The sequence below is a fragment of the Cynocephalus volans genome, chromosome 15 (assembly GCF_027409185.1).
Source record: "Cynocephalus volans isolate mCynVol1 chromosome 15, mCynVol1.pri, whole genome shotgun sequence".
NCBI lineage: Eukaryota > Metazoa > Chordata > Mammalia > Dermoptera > Cynocephalidae > Cynocephalus > Cynocephalus volans.
Window position 1 is genome coordinate 24,495,487 of NC_084474.1, and position 17,636 is coordinate 24,513,122.

Here is a 17,636-nt window from a genome sequence, read left to right on the forward strand (position 1 = left end):
GTTTCAGTAGGTGTATTTATTAGAAACCAATTTATCAAATCAACAATTTTCTAAATTTATAAAAAATCAATATTAGAAATATTCTTTTCGAAGAGTCAAAAATATGAATAATATAATCTCTATAAAATAGTTCTCATTGAAGTAAATATATTCAACTAACATAGTCAGTGAATGAGTTTATAAATGTATTACTCATGACTATAAATGCATTTCTCACTAATGTACTCTTACCTAAGAATATACAATTATATGTTCAACTAAATATCAAGAATATACTTAATATATTCAACATGTTCAATATATTATAGAACTTCACTGTCCAATTCATTAGTCACTAGATAGATGTTATTACTGAGCTCTTGAAAGGTGGCTAGTCTGAATTGAAATATGCTGATAGAGTAAAATACATACAGAATTTAGAAGACAGTACAAAGAAAATAATGCAAGGAAAATAATTTACAACTTTTACTGACTATATGTTAAAAAAATAATATTATGGATATACCGTGTTAAATAAAATGTATCATTAATTCTACCTATTTCTTTTTCATGTTTTTAAAGTGACTATTAGAAAATTGAAAATTACTAGGTTGCTCCAATTTGTGGCTCGTATGACATTTCTATTGGCCAGTGCTGTTCTAGAGCATATGAGGGTACTTCAAAAAGTTCATAAAAAGATTCGTGTTATCTTTTAATTTCATTTTTTCACAAACTGTTTGAAGTACCCTCATATGTGTTTTCTGAACATATTAATGAAAATTATATTTTAAAGTAAACTATACTACGTTCTATAGCTTTACGCTAAGTAAACATTCCTTAAACTGATGCAAAGAATACATTTGTTGAGTATATTCAAGAATAATATTCAAGAGGTAAATAAATTCATATTAATTAATTCTATTCAAAAGAATATTCACCTATTCTCCTATATGCCTCCTTTTTTTACTAAAGGCCTTATCTGACTTTACACATTTACACACACATGTACACACATACTTAAACATAAACACACAAGTATATATACAAGGGGTCTTCAAAAAGTTCATGAAAAATGCATATTATGAGAAAACTATGCATGGATTTCAAAATTTTTTTGCACCAAAATAAACTCGTACTAACTTGATGTAACATGTCTGAACAGGATCTAGTTTGAGGCATTAAAAAAGATAAAACATTACTTTGAAAAGAGCCCTTATCAGAGCAAACATGAATTTTGCTAAAATTGAAGCAGGAACAAACACCAAATTAATGGCCAAACTTGGGTGGAAGAATGGTGAAATCATTAATGCTTTTTGAAAAGTTTATGGGGACAATCCCCCAAAGAAATCAGCAGTTTACAAACTGATAATTTGTTTTAAGAAGGGACAAGATGATGTTGAAGATGAAGCCTGCAGTAGCAAACCATCCATGTCAATCTTTGAGGAAAAAATTGATCTTGTTCACACCCTATTTGAAGAGGAAAAATGATAAACAGCAGAAACAATAGCCAACACGATAGGCCTCTCAAGTGGTTCAGCTCACACAATTCTGACTGAAGAATTAAAGTTGAGCAAGTTTTCCACTTAATGGGTGCAAAAACTGTTGCACCCAGATCAACTGCAGACAAGAGCAGAGCTTTCCATATAAATTTTAAACAAGTGGGATCAAAGTCCTGAAGCATTTCTTTGAAAAATTGTAACAGGAGATGAAACATAGCTTTACCAGTATGATCCTGAAGACAAAGCACAATTAAAGCAATGGATACCAACAGGTGGACGTGGTATAGTCAAAGCAAAAGCAGACTGGTCAAGAAAAAAGATCATGGCAACAGTTTTTTGGGAGGCTCAAGCCACTGTGCTTGTCGAATTTCTAGAGTGCCAAAGAATGACAACATCTGTTTATTATGACAGTGTTTTGAGAAGGTTAGCCAAAGCTTTAGCAGAAAAATGCCCGGGAAAGCTTCACCAGAGAGTCCTTCTCCACCATGACAATGCTCCTGCTCATTCCTCTCATCAAATAAGTGTAATTTTGTGAGAGTTTCGACAACAAATCATAAGGCATACACCTTATAGTACCGACTTGGTTCCTTCTGACTTTTTGTTTTCTAATCTTAAAAAATCTTTAAAGGGTACTCATTTTTCTTCTGTTGATAATGTAAAAAAGAATGTATTGACATGGATAAATTCCCAGGACTCTCAGTTCTTTATGGATGGTCTTTGACTCTCCACGGCAGGCCTATACAGAGCTGCTGGGATGGGCTGCAACCCCGCAGGCTTGCACAGGGCTCAACAGCTGATCTGGCAGCAATCTGCACAGCTGCCAGGCCCTGTGGCACCTGTGTACACCTATTCCCTGACCAATAAGCAGACTGCATAGTAGCTTTTCCTCCCAACAGCATGCCTCTAGGGAGCCAATGAATCCTGCAGCATCTGTGCAGGCTTTCTCTAGGCTCAACAGCTGACCCAGCAGCCCTCTCTGTATAGCTGCCAGGATCTGCTGCACCACTGTACTCTTGCTCTCTGACTGACAGTTGACTGGGTCAGGGCCTTGACCCTCCAAAGCAGGTCTCTAAAGAACTGCTGGGCCCACAGTGACAACAACCCTGCCCACTGTCACCTACCCCAACAAAAAACTGCTGAGGGCACCACTGCTTAGACCACAGAGGTGGCAGCCCCAGACAACTCTAAGATTGAACACAAAGAAGTTGCATGAAGACTGCATTACTGTGCTCACCCAGAACCAAACTTAAAATGCTCACACCAACTGTCAATACAGAACACTTTTACAGGTAAGAGTTCCTCCCTTCAAAAATTAACCCCAAAATGAAAAGTACTACATCACCAGATGACCAGACATCAATAAAGAGACAAGAAGCATGAAAAAACAGGGAACATGACACCCCTGAAAGAAGACAATTCTCCAATCCCAGATCCCAAATAGCAGGAAAGTGGTGAAATAACTGAAGAGGAATCAAAATGCTAATCTTAAGGCAATTCAACATGATGCAAGAAAAAAGAGAGAAATCACAATGAAGTCAGAAAACCAACCCAGGACATGAATGAGAAATTCGACAAAGACAGAGTTCATAAAAAAAGAACCAAGAAGAAATCATGGAACTGAAGCATTCATCCAGTGAAATAAAAGATACAACAGAGAGCTTAAGTAACAGGTGAGAACAAGTGGAAGAAAGAATTTAACTTGAAGACAGGCTTTTTGAATTAACCCAGTTGGACCAAAAAAAGAAAAAACAATTTTAAAAATGAAGAAAGCCTACAAGATCCATCAGACAACCTAAAGTGTACAAACATCTGTCTTATGGGTGTACCTAGGGGAAGAGAAAGGAAAAGGCACTGAAGCCTATTTAATGAAATAATAGCTTAAAATGTCCCAAGTATTGGGAGAGATACAATCTCTCAGATCCAAGAAGCTCAAAGATCCCCAAAGAGATTCATCACATAATAGTCCTCCCTGAAACACATCGACAAAAGTCAAAAACAAAGAAAGAATTCTAAAAACAGCAAGAGAAAAGTGTCACGTCACCTATAAGGGAATTCCTATTAGACTGACAGCAAACTTCTCAAAAGAAACCTCACAGGCTGGGAGAAATGATATATTCAGAGTGCTAAAAGAAAAAAACTGCCAGCCAAGAATACTACACCTAGCAAAGCTATCCTTCAGAAATTTAGGAGAAATAGTGTTTTTCCCAGACAGACAAAAACTGTTCAGAGTCACAACTACAAGACCAGCCCTGCAAGAAATCCACAAGGGAGTCCTATCTCTGGAATCAAAAGAGCAATAAGAATCATCATGAATACACAAGAATAAAACCCACTAGTAGAGCAGATAGGCAAAAAAGAGAAAGAGAAATAGTATCTTATCACTACAAAAAAACCCCCCACTAAACAGAAAAGACAAACAATAAAAGGAAAAGAAAGTAATAAAAATATAAAACAACCATAAAAAATAAATAAAATGGCAGGAGTAATAAGGCAAAACCTTTCAATAACAATCATGAATGTAAATGGACTAAATTCCCCAATTAAAGGATACAGACTGGCTAAATGGATTGAAAATCTAGACCCAAATATATGCTGCCTGCAAGAAGCTCACCACCAATAGAGACACACATAGACTAATACTGAAGGGATGGAAAAAGATATTCCATGCAAATGGAAAGCAAAAATGAGCAGGAGATCCTATACTTATAGCAGATAAAACTGACTTTAAACCAGTAACTGTAAAAAGAGACAAAGAAGGATATTACATAATGATAAAAGGATAAATGCAGCAAGAAGATGCAACAATCATAAATATATATGCACCCAACATTGGAGCACCCAAAAATATAAAGCGCAAACATCATTGGATATAAAGGGAGAGATAGACTCCAAAACAATAATAGTTGGGGACTTCAACAACCCTCTCTCAGCAGCGGACAGATCATCTAGACAAAAACTAGCAGAGAAATACTGAATGAATGAATGAATGAATGATTTATTTATTTGTTTGTTTGTTTGTTTGTGTGTCTGTCTGTCTGTCTGTCTGTCTTTATTTGTGACCGGTAAGGGGATCGCAACCCTTGGCCTGGTGTCGCCCACACCGCACTCAGCCAGTGAGCGCACCGGCCATCCCTATATAGGATCCGAACTTGCAGTGGGAGCACAGCGGTGCTCCCAGTGCCGCACTCTCCCAAGTGAGCCACGAGGTCGGCCCGAAATACTGAATTTAAATGGCACCTTAGACCAAATGGACTTCACAGACATTTATAGAACATTTCACGCAACAACTGCAGAATATACATTCTTCTCATGAGGACACAGATCATTCTCCAGAACAGACCACAAGATTGGCTACAAATGAAGTTTCAACAAATTTAAAATGTCTGAAATTCTAGCGAGTGTTTTTTCAGACCATAATGGAATAAAACTAGAAATCAGTAACAAGTGAAACTTTGGAAACTATACAAATACATGAATATTAAACAACATGCTCCTGAAACACCAATGGGTCAAAGAAGAAATAAAGAAGGAAATCAAAACATTCCTTGAACAAATGAAAACACAAGCACAACATACCAAAACCTATGGTATACTGCAAAAGCACTACCAAGAGGAAAGATTACTGCAATAACTGCTCACATCCAAACTGAAAGATCCCAAATAGACAACCTAATGTACACCTCAAGGAACTAAAATAGCCCAAACAATACAAACCCAAAATTACTTGTAGGAAAGAAATAATAAAGATCAGAGCACAACTGAATGAAACAGAGACCAAGGAAATGATACAAAAGATCAACAAAACAAAAAGTTGGGTTTTTTGAGAAGATAAATAAAACTGACAGATCATTAGCTAGACTAACCAAAGAAAAGAAGTAAGAAGACCCAAATAACAAAAATCAGAAATGAAAAATGAGACATTACAACTGATTCCACATAAATCCAAAGAATTATTAGAGATTATTAACAACCATAAGCCAACAAACTTAAAAATCTAGTGGAAATGGATAAATTTCTGGACACATACAAACTACCAAGTCTGAACCAAGAAAAAACAGAAAACCTGAACAGACCAATAATGAGCACTGATATTGAATCAGTATTCAACCACCTCCCAACAAAGAAAAGCTTTGGGCTAGATTGCTTCACTGCTGAATTCTACCAACTTTTATAGATTTAAAACCAATTTTTATCACACTATTTCAAAAAATCAAAACAGGATATTCTTGCAAACTCATTCTATAAGGCCAGCATCACCCTGATACCAAAACCAGACAAAAACACAACAAAATCTGTAAACTACAAGCCAATATCCTTGATGAACTTAGATGTAAGAATTCTCAACAAAGAACTAGCAAACCAAATCTAACAGCACATGAAAAAGATTATATACCATGTTCAATTGGGATTCATCCCAGGGATGTGAGGACGGTTCAACATGCATTTATCAATCAATAGATGTGATAGACCACACCAACGAAATGAAGGACAAAAACCATACGATCAGGTCAATAGATTCAGAAAAAGCATTTGATAAAATTCAACATCGCTTTATGATGAAAATTGTCAACAAACAACAAATTACAGAAGGAAAATAACACAATAAAAGCCATATATGAAAGAAGTTAAAGAGGACACACAAAAAAATAGAAAGCCACTCCATGCTCATGGATTGGTAGAATTACCCAAAGCAATCTACAGGTTTAAGGCAATCCCTCCCATAACACCAATGACACTCTTCACAGAAGTAGAAGAAGCAATCCTAACATTATATGGAACAACAAAAGACCTGAAACTATAAAACTTCTAGAAGAAAATAATGGGAAATGCTGGAGGGCATAGGACTAGGCAAAGACTTTATGAATAAGACATCAAAATCATGGAATATGGGCCGGCCCTGTGGCTCACTCGGGAGAGTGTGGTGCTGGTAGCGCTGAGGCCACTGGTTAGGATCCTATATAAGGATGGCCAGTGCACTCACTGGCTGAGCATGGTGCAGACAACACCACGCCAAGGGTTGCGATCCCCTTAACTGGTCAAAAAAAAAATCATGAATAACAAAAGCAAAAATAAATAGGATTTTATCAAACTAATAAGTTTCTGCACAGCAAAAGAAACAATCAACAGAGTGAAGAGACAACTTACAGAATGGGAGAATATATTTGCAATCTATGTATACAACAGGGGCTGATATTCAGAATATAAAAGGAACTCAAACAACTCAATAGTAAAAAAACAAATAAGCTCATTGATAAATGGGTAAGGCAGCACTCCTTGGGTCCTAGACAAGGAGCTGCCCTGTCTGACCAGAAGCAGGCAACAGAGGACTCCCAGAGTCCTAGGCAAGGATCCATGGGCTGCAGCTCCCTCTGCCTGGAAGCAGGCAAGATAGGACACCAAGGGTCCTAGGCAAGGAGTCATGGGCAACAGCCCCCTCCTCTTGGAAGCAGGCAAGATAGCATGTCTGGGGTCCTAGGCAAGGAGCTGAAGGCTGCAGCACCCTCTGCCTGGAAGAAGGCAAGACAGCACTCCTGGAGTCCTAGGCAAAGAGCTGTGGGCTGCAGGGCCCTCTGCCCAGAAGCAGGCAAGAAAGGATGTCCAGAACTTACACAAGGAGCTGTGGGCCATAGCCCCCCCCCCCCCCCGCCTGGAAGCAGGTAAGGCAGGATGCCCAGAGTCCTAGGCAAGGAGCCAAAGGCCATGGCCCCCTCTGTCCAGAAGCAGGTGAGAGAGTACACCTAGGGTCCTAGGCAAGTATCTGAGGGCCATGGCATCCTCTGCCTGGAAGCAGAAAAAAAAGCATGCCCAGGGAGCTGAGGGCAGTACCCCATGCCCAAAAGCAGGCAAGAGAGCATACTGAAAACACCACTTTGTGCAGGTGGGCCACCACAGCCACCACCACAGCCATGGCTGCCAAAAAAGTGGCTCAATGCCATAGCAGCAGCCACAGCCTCCATGCATGCAGCCTGTTGGACACTAGACTGCACCGATACATGGAGAATCACCAGCGGAGACCAGAAAAAGAAGAGGATATCTCTCTCCTCAAAGTCCACTCCACAGCAACAGAAGAAGGAACTGCTCTACCAGATAACCAGACATCACTGTAGAGATACTAGAAATACGAAAATCCAAGAAAATATGACACACTCAGAAAAACACAGTAATTCTCAAGTAACAGACCCTATAGAGCATAAAACCCTTGAAATGACTGAAAAGAAACTCTGAGCAACAATTTTAAGGAAATTCACTAGGATACGAGAAGACTAAGTTAGACAACATAATGAAGTGAGACAAAGAATCCAGGATATGAAGGAGAAAATTTACAAAGAGATTAATACCTTAAAAAGTATGTAGCAGAACTCACAGAACTGAAAGATTTACTCACTGAAATAAAAAATACAACCGATAGCTTAAGCAACAGGTTAGAACAAGCAGATGAAAGAATTTCTGTTCTTGAAGATAGTCTTTTCGAAATAACACAGGCAGACAGAAAAAAGGAAAAAGGAATTTTAAAAAATGAATAAAAACTAAGAGAGCTAGCAGACAACCTTAAGCATACAAACATTCAAATCATGGGTGTTCTAGAAGGGGATGAGAAAGCAGAAGGCATTGAAGACCTATTCAACAAAATAATAACATAAAACTTCCCAGGTATAGGGAAAGACACAGACCTTCAGATCCAGGAGGCTCAAAGATCCCCAAACAGATTCAACCCAGAAAGATCCTCTCTCCAAGACACATTATAGTCAAACTGGCAAAGCTTAAAGACAAAGAGAGAATCTAAGCCAGAAAAAAAGTGTCAAGTCACCTATATGGGAGCACCTATCAGACTAACAGCAGGCTTCTCAACAGAAATTCTACAGGCCAGAAGAAAATAGGATGATACACTCAAAATACTAAAAGGAAAAACCACCAGCCAATAATAGTATATCCAGTAAGGCTATCCTTCAGCAATGAGGGAATAACAGTGTATTTTCCAGACAAAAGCTGTGGGAGTGCACAACCACACGATCACCCCTACAAGTAATCCTCAAGGAAGTCCTGCAACTGGAATCCAAAAAACAGTAATCACTATGATGAGTACACAAGAAGAACAAAACCCACCATTTTTTAGATTCCAGATGCAGGACTTCCTTGAGGATTTCTTGTAGAGCAAAAATGCAAATGAGAAAGGGAAAGAAACCAAATCTTACCATTACAAAAAGCTACTGTGATAATGTAATAATGCCTCTACTTTATTTCTGATTTGAGTACTTTTCATCTTCTCTCTTTTTTATTGGTCAGTCTAGATAAAGGTTTGCGAATTTTGTTGATCTTTTAAAGAATCAACTTTTGGTTCTGTTGATTTTCTCTATTGTTTTTTAATTCCCTATTCCATATATCTGTGGTAATCTTACTTAAATTTGCCTTTGGTTTAGTTTGCTCCACTTTTTCTATTCTCTTAAGGTAGAAGTTTACATTACTGATTTGAGATTTTTTAAAATTTTTAGTATAAATGTTTACAAGTATAAATTTTCCTCTAAGCATGGCATGAGCCCTGCATTCTATAAAGTTTGATATGTTGTGCTTTGATCTTTATCTCTAAGTACTCTCTAATTTCCCTATGCTGCTGCTTTTTACCCATTGTTTATTTAGGAGAGTGTTGTTTAACTTCCACACATTTGAGTTTTCTAAATTTCCTTCCATTATTGTGGTCTGAGAATATATTTTCTATGATCTTAGTCTTTTTTTTTTTTTAAAGGAAAAATTTAAATGAACAAAAGAAGTTCACAGAAAGATTACTATTATCTTTTAATTCTGTTTCCACGAACTTTTTTTGAAAGTACCCTTGTATTAATATTGTTTTATTGATTTTTTATGCAAGTTATGTTGCTAAACTTAGATATTTAATTTCTGCTCTGATTTTTTTATTAAGTGGAGTTGTTGATTTGTTCAGAAATTAATTTGCCTTTGTAAAGTTTATTCGTCTTCCTCTATTGAAATTAATTTGATATTTGCATGCTTTTGGAAGACTTTAGAGAGCTATTTCAAGTAACTGTAGAGATTGTAAAATGAAATATGTAAATTTTAATGTTTTACATGTCGTTTTTGTGAAAAACCTATTTTCTACAGAGTATTTTGCTATTCATCTGTTATTCAGTTTACGTATTTGTTATTTGAACAAATAAATGTGCATACCCTTGTTTAAAAATAAAACGAAGTAAAGTAATATAAAAAATGGGCAAGGGAGCTGAGTCGACATTTTTCAAAAGACATATAATTGGCCAATGGGTATATGAAAAAATGTTCAACATCACTAATCATCAGGGAAATGCATATAAAAACCACGTTGAGATATCATCTCACCTCAGTTAGACTGGCTATTATCAGAAAGAACAAAAACAACAAATGATGGTGAGGATGCAGAGAAAGGGGAACACTTCTATGGTGTTGGTGGAACTGTAAATTAGTGCAGCCATTATGGAAAATAGTATGGAGGTTTCTCAGACAACTATAGATAAAACTACTATATGACCCAGCAATCCCACTACTGGGTATATACCCAAAGGAATGGAAAGCATCACGTCGAAGGGATACTGGCACTCCCATGTGTATTACAGCTCTGTGTACAATAGCCAAGAGTTGGAACAACCTAAATGTCCATCAACAGATATTCAGATAAAGTAAATGTTGTACATATATGCAATGGAATACTACTCAGACATAAAAAAGAATGAAATTCTGTCATTTGCAGCAACATGGATGGAGAAGATTATGTTAAACAAAATAAGCCAGGCACAGAGAAAGAAATAACACATGTTCTCACTGCTATGTGGGAGTTAAAAAATAGAAAAAAACAGTAATAATAATAAGTTGAACTGTTAAAAGGAAGAGAATTGTGTTTAATAGAGGCCAGAAAGGGGAGGTGAGAGGAAGAATAGTGAGAGGCTGGATAATGGATACAAAATTACAGCTAGATAGGAAAAATAAGCCCTACTGGTGTACAGTCGACCCAGGAATCTATAATTAAATATGATTTATTGCATGTTAAGAAAATACTAGAAGAGAGGCAATCAAATGTGCACAACAGAAAGAAATGATTGTTGGCAATGATGAATATGCTAATTACCCTGAATAAATCATCACATATTGTATACATGTATTGAGATATAACTCTGTACCCCATAAATGTGTAATCAATATGTTTCAATAAAAAATTAAACAAATAAAAAAAATATGTAACTAACCAGGCTTCAAAAAGAAATGGTTCTTTACCTAAAATCCACCAAGGATGTACACTTTAAAATTCTTTCATTCATCAAGAAATAAAATAAATTTTGCCACTAACTTTAATTTCTGTCTGATTACAACCAAATGTATAAGAAGACAGTATGTTTAAAGTATTAAATTAACTTAGAAGCTAAAATTAAAAGTAGGCTATAATCAAATTTTAAGAAAAGTAATATATTTCCACTTTTAGTTTCTCTATTTAACATATTTTAAAATCTACCTATCTAATAATTGCTATATTTGATAAAACACATGATTTATGTTTAACTGTGAACTTGTGTTCACAAAAGGAAAGTTAATTTCATTAAAGTCAAAATAAATCTTTCAAAATTTTAATTACAAATACTGATTGTTACCTGGTTCTTACATCTAATTTGCATCTATTGATGATACAGGATAACTCAAAGAGAATTGGGAACCATCCTCTCACCCACACCCTGTCTTCAGGTGCCACATTCATATCGTCGCTTGTGTATTCCTTGAAAGCCTTCAAGAAGAAAGGTAGAATTACTAAAGGCAATACGTAATACCTGTATGTTCGGTGTATTACTTCTCAAAAAAAATTTTAAATACTTTACAAATCAAAAATGAGAATTTAATAAACAACAATAATTTATAGAAAAATAGAAACCATAACTGCCTACAAAGAGCCCTGGACTAGAATCCAAATGTTGGCTTCACTGTCAACTGTCACCAGACTTCTGTAATATTAACAGGTTAATTCAGATTTGCATTATCATTTAAATGGTTATTACACCACACAGCCACACTAACCATACTGGGGAGGTGAGAAGGTCAAATGAGTGAATTGACGTGTCTAAAGAGTACTGAGCGAGCCAAAGGTCCAAGTTTGTAAGCAGTCAAATCTTATTACCAAATCTATGATGCATCACTTTTCCTTATACAGTCACAAAGAAAGATTAAGATATGCAAGTGACAGCTGGCAGCCAGACTGTCAATTCAACCTTTTACTTTAGAGCTAAAGCCTACACTCATCCATCCAGTCAGTCAACTTCAGTACTGTAGGACATGGACAATAAGAAGTACTATAGGGAATGGTGAGAAACACAGACTGAGTTTTTAAACCCTTGCTCTACTTTACTAGCACTGCAACTATGAGCACATTTTTCTACCTTTCTGTGCCTCAGTTTCCATATCTAAATGGAACTATAACATTATCTATCCCATAAAGTTGTTATAAAGATTCAACAAGTTAATACATTTGAAAAACTCAGAAAAATACCTGACACCTTTAATATTGGTAGTTATAATCACTAACCATCATAACCCAGAATCAAGCTCAGATTTTTGGGTTCACTTAAACATAAATTCTTCATGTACCCTCAATTCCTAAATAAATTTAGATTTTAGATTAGAAATAAATGCTTAGCAAAATTTTGTTCACTAAATGATGCTATACCTGAGGTCTATCAGACACATATTTTGCACAATGGCGAATAAGTCGAATTGCTTCCATGCTTGTGTCTGGGAAAGCTGCATTGCATGCAAATTCGGACAAACACTTCACGGCATCCTGGAAAGAATCAATGGTCGCTGGAAAGTGTTTTTCAAATACAAGTGCTAAAACAGAGAAAAATATATCAAAATAAGAATCATTGAAAAATTTTAGTTAATTGTACCAAAAACACATCAACCTCTAGATATAATGCATACTTCTTAAATGTTAAGGGCTTTGATGTCCAATAGATAAGGGGTTCAAATGTGTCTCTAATCTCAGTTGAGTGCCCTGAATAGTGAGAATAGCAAAACAAACCTGTTTTGTTTATACTTTAAAGACAGCACTTAATACAGTGACTGGTACACAGTAGGTACTGAATCAACTTTTGTTGAATGAATATTCCAAAAGTACTTCACCTCTCTTTTTTTCAGTTCCTTGATCTATAAAATGCAGATAATAATACACACAGAATAGTTGTAAACACTACATAAAATAATGTAAGTAAAGAGCTCAGCACAATACTTAAGGAAGCACTCAATAGATGATAGCTACAATAATACCATGATTCTTGACAACGATGGTCATCATTACCATCTTCTATACAGGCTTAACTTATATTTTTATTATTTCAGTCCCTCTCAAAGTTAAGGAAGGCTGTGCAGTCCCCTTCAAAGTTAAAGAAGGGCTTTGCCTTAAGATTCCATGGCTTTGAATAGAAGCCCATCACTCACTAGTTATATGACCTTAGGCAAACTGCCTAACTTCTCTTGACCCATGAGAAAAGGGCATAATAAAGATACTTACCTCATACAGTAAACATTCAATAAAATATTAACTATAATAATAAATATCATTATTTACTCTGGTTCTGTGCACAAAACCTGGTAAACTTAAAGCTACTAAAAGGCCCATAATGTTATTGTACTTGAATTATCTCCTGAACACATTAAGGTTTTTTTGGTTTTTTTTACTTGAACATAGCTAAGAGAATACTCACTGACAATGTGCCCTGTTGTTTGGAATGCAAGTTCCACTATGCTTTCATCTTGATCAGATGCAGCTAGATGAAACACAGAGAATATGTTCTTCCATCCAGACCGAATGTTAGCAGCTTGAGAATTAACCATCTGTGCTATACACCGTACAACCATATCTCGAATTGTTGGAGACCTAAATTTTAATACAATTGTTGGACATGCAAACAGATGAAACTCATCAGTTTTTTCCTTTCTTCTGTTCTTCCCCCAGCTGTGGAAAATTATAAGGCTTTTCTGATATTAAGTAACCAAACAAATATAATACCTGTTCCGTTTCATTATATGTTCAAAAGGTCTTAAGAAATCCTTCTGGAATCTAAAATTAGCAAGCTCCCCTTTTTCTAAGAACTTCATTGACAATTGTCTCAAGGAGTCTACTGCAAAAATAGCTACATCTTCATTAGGATTACAGCCAACCTGTAATGGCACAGAAATACAAGATATTAATGTCAGCAGTGAAAATCTACAATTCTTTATTTTTGCCTTAGAAAAAGTATATAACTAATAGCATAGATAGGTAAATCCTGAGATTCTCCATAAAGGCACTAGGTATGCTAAAAATATTTCTCAACAAAAAAACCAAGATATTTTAACTAAATACTTAAAACCTAGAGCAATTGTTTTTAAAAAGAAATACAGGATCTCAAGGGTTTTCTAAACTTAATTATAATAAACTAATAAACAATTGCTTGCAAAGAAAAAAGCCTCAATTCGATGATAGAAATTTTAAACAAAGAAAAATATTAAGAATATAAACAAATACCATAGTTATTCAAATACCTTATTAAAATGATCTCCAATAACTTCCCAAATTCGAGACCACTGCAATCTTATTCTTCCCATGTTATAATATGATATTTCTACTATTTTTTGTAGACTAAACATTCTTGGGTGTGTAGTAGAAAGTAATTCATCCATAGACACAGCACAGAGCCAACGAACAAAATCCACTACAATATAAATACATTTATATTTTTAGCTCAACTTTCAATTTTTTTTAGCCAAAAAGCCAGTTTGTAAGTAGAATAAATGTACATACTTACCAATAGCATTTCCATCTAGCCTTGTAGATCCTGTGAATATTCTAGGGAAAATAAAACAAAAATTTACAAATTTATAAATTGATTGTTAGGTCAATTCAAAGGTGGCCTAGTGTGCTAGCCATTTTTATCTGTTTTAAGGGAACAAAAAATCAGGTAGTTAAAATGAGTATTTTTCATTCTATAATTTACTAACAAGTATAGTTTCGATGTTTCTACCTCCCATCCCTACTCCATATGTATCACTTTGCATTCAATAATATTATTAGAATAAGTGTATATTGTTTTATTAGTAGATTTATAAACACCAGATAGGTATCTCATGAGATTCTAAGAATAAGAAAAATATTAATTTGTAAAACTAATGAATAATTGGCACACTAAGAAACAAGATTTTTCAATTTTTTCTTATCTACTAGCATTAAACAAGTTCTTACAATGAAAATTCTACCTTTTACAAGTAAAGTATGTTTGATCAGAAAATTCATTTGAGGTAAATTAGAAGTGATTGAATATAACCTTGCAAATGGTCTCAGTTTAACCAAGAAGTGGCTATGCCACTCTCCTTAGGCATTCAAATGTTTGGTTAAGCTAAGCTGTCCAGCTCTGCCTAGGCTTCTTTGCTGAGCTCTTTTTCTGTGTTTCAAAGTTTTATAAAAGATTTCAGCATAAACATATTAGTTCTCTTTTTTCAAAGTCTACATTTTTACCCATGTTCTGGGATTATAACCAAGGATTTAATATACTTCCAAGATAGATGACATTGCTCAATTTAAAATTCACACAACAGGATTTGAATGATAAAAAGAAAACCTTATATTGAGAAGTTAAAAAAAAAAGAAAACCTTAAAGGTAGAAGGAGATCAAATATTAAACTTAGAAATAATAGTAGTAACAGTAATAGCTACCAATCACAAGGTGGGTACTATTCTAGTGCTTTTTTACAAGGATACTTCAAAAAGTACAAATCTTTCCATGAATTTTTTGAAGTAGCCTCATTTATATCAACTTATTTAATAATCACAAAGTGAAATATGTACTATTATAACCCCAGTTTTATAAACACAGGAACTGAAGCACAAAGATATTTAATAATGTCCTCAAAGTCACAGAACTAATAAGTGCTAGAGCCAAAATTCAAACCAGGACAGGCTGACGCCAGAGCTCATCCTCTTAACCACTTTTCTACACTGCCTCACACTTACCTAAACAAAACATATGTTAAATATTGTAAATAAATTCTAGTTTTTTCCTACTACCAAAATCTAAATGTTCTAAGATATCATGACTTTTTAACCTCAGTGCCCTTGAAAGTCTATGTGTCCCGGCAATTAGTAACAAAAATAAGACAGGAAAAACAGTTTAAAAACTGATAACATAACAACTCAGAATCTGAGTTCCTTCTAAAGGAAGGTCTCAAGATTTTGTATATTATTTTTGTCAGCAGAGTGAAGCAATTATTCAAAAATATGGCAGAAAACACAACCTGGAAGAAAAAAATCAGGAGTAATAAAGTACCTTTTAATTCAGTAGTTAGACTGGACTTAGAAATTAAAAATACACAAAGCCTACAAAGCTCTCACGTGAACAAAAATGGAAATTGCTACACTATACAAATGTGATCAGCTGATTTCTCAACCTAGACATATTCTCATGGAAGGCAATGGCTATAAACAAACCACATCACAAATAAGAGTCAAAATTAAATAGTATGGGAGAAACAACAAGAAGAAAAGGCACAAAAGAATAAAGGAAAGATTTTTTTTTTTTGACTGAGAAGAAAGCAAATGTCAAAGAGTAAAAGGGTAAAGAACAGAAACAGAGATGGAGATTATATGCAACCATTGGGAAAGGCAGCAACAAACTCTGAAGGTGGTGAAATGATGAAGAACAAAGGTAACAAAGACAGAGAACTATGAGCAGCAATCAGACAGGTTCTGTGGACTTGGGGTGATGGCAGAAGGTGGGAGGAGCATGCATCCTGGGTGAGGGCATTCAAATTCCTACTCACTTTGGTAGCCTCTGAGGGGTCACTCTATTTCTAGTAGTGCTCCACTAAAGATAAGCCATATGGTAGAGCACAGCAGTCTGTGGAGGCTTTAAAGTTAAGCCTCTATATACTAAAGCAGGAGAATAGCTATGTTTCACAAAACCAGTCTATAAAATGGATTCTATGTTCCCTGTATGAAAAGCAAAGGACAGAAGCATAAGAATCTTGTTTGTTAATATTAAAAGACATGTCCTAAAAACCAGGAGTAGGAAAAAAAAAATTGATACAATTACTGCTTCATCCATATTATGATGCTGATGCAAAAAAAAAAAAAAAAGGTTGGCAGAACATCTGAAGGCTCTGGATCAAATTAACTTTTAAACTATATGCAACACACAAGCAATCTAAATTACTATACCTGTAAAAGGGTTTTCACGTGAAAATATCAGAGGAAACATTTATTTCTTACACCTAACTAAAAAATATTTATGAGCAAATGCAGTTGTGATGAGCTGTACATATGATAGGTGACAGAATGTTCCAAAGTGTGACATAAGCCAATTATAATGTCAGATTTGGTATGTTTAAAAAATAGTAATAAAAGCAAAAATTATGATGCTAAGTAACTGTTTTTTAGCTTTTAGAAGTAAATCATTCCTAGACAAAGCCTATCCTCTGCAGTTTAGCAATACTTAGGAAATTGGTCTACAATGCCTAGAAAATTTTAACTTATTAGCAAATGCTAGAGGACTAGGTACTCCCAGATTAAAGTGCTCAATATTCTAAATTCTATCTAATACAAAAGTGAAAATAATTAGAAACTTTAATCACCTTAAAGCTTTTAATGTAATCATATTTTTTCTTGTTGGTTAAGAAACAGAAGCTATAAAGAATTAAACATAGAAGAATTATTTTTATTTTTCTTGTTTAGTTCCTGTACTTGTAATAACAAATTATTCAGAGCAATAGGTCTAAGGAGAGAAAAATGACTTTATTTGCTGGAAAAGTACAGAACTCTCCAGGATGATGCTTGATAATAGTCTCACTACTGTCATGACTACCAGTGTTATCTCTTCGAGTTAGGTTGTGGACCAGAGTTGCAATGCAACATATGAAAATAAACTCAGGTACTCAGAAAGAAATTCAGAAGAAATTTAATGAGAAAGTGAAATGCACCACACACGAATAATCTTGTAATCAAAGATGTAACTTTTAATGCTTTCACTATAAGCTAAAACTTAAATATTGAGGTTTTGCATAAAACTGGACATTGGATTGATGTTTGAAGAAGTATTTGGTGATGATGAGCTTAGGATGACAAAGTGCTAATAGAATTTATGCTAAGTCTCCTCTGAAATAGCA

At 35.0% G+C, this 17,636-nt stretch overlaps 1 protein-coding gene across 1 annotated transcript in view; it reads right to left on the bottom strand.

Annotated features, from left to right (window-relative positions):
- Positions 1-17,636, bottom strand: part of ARFGEF1 (ADP ribosylation factor guanine nucleotide exchange factor 1) — a 137,923-nt gene that overhangs the window by 23,750 nt on the left and 96,537 nt on the right. The window contains exons 24-29 of the mRNA XM_063080169.1: positions 14,288-14,328; positions 14,025-14,194; positions 13,510-13,661; positions 13,205-13,377; positions 12,169-12,329; positions 11,105-11,235 (exon numbers count right to left, since the gene is read on the bottom strand). Coding sequence (XP_062936239.1) covers positions 11,105-11,235; positions 12,169-12,329; positions 13,205-13,377; positions 13,510-13,661; positions 14,025-14,194; positions 14,288-14,328 — 828 coding nt within the window. The remainder of the gene's footprint in view (positions 1-11,104; positions 11,236-12,168; positions 12,330-13,204; positions 13,378-13,509; positions 13,662-14,024; positions 14,195-14,287; positions 14,329-17,636) is intronic.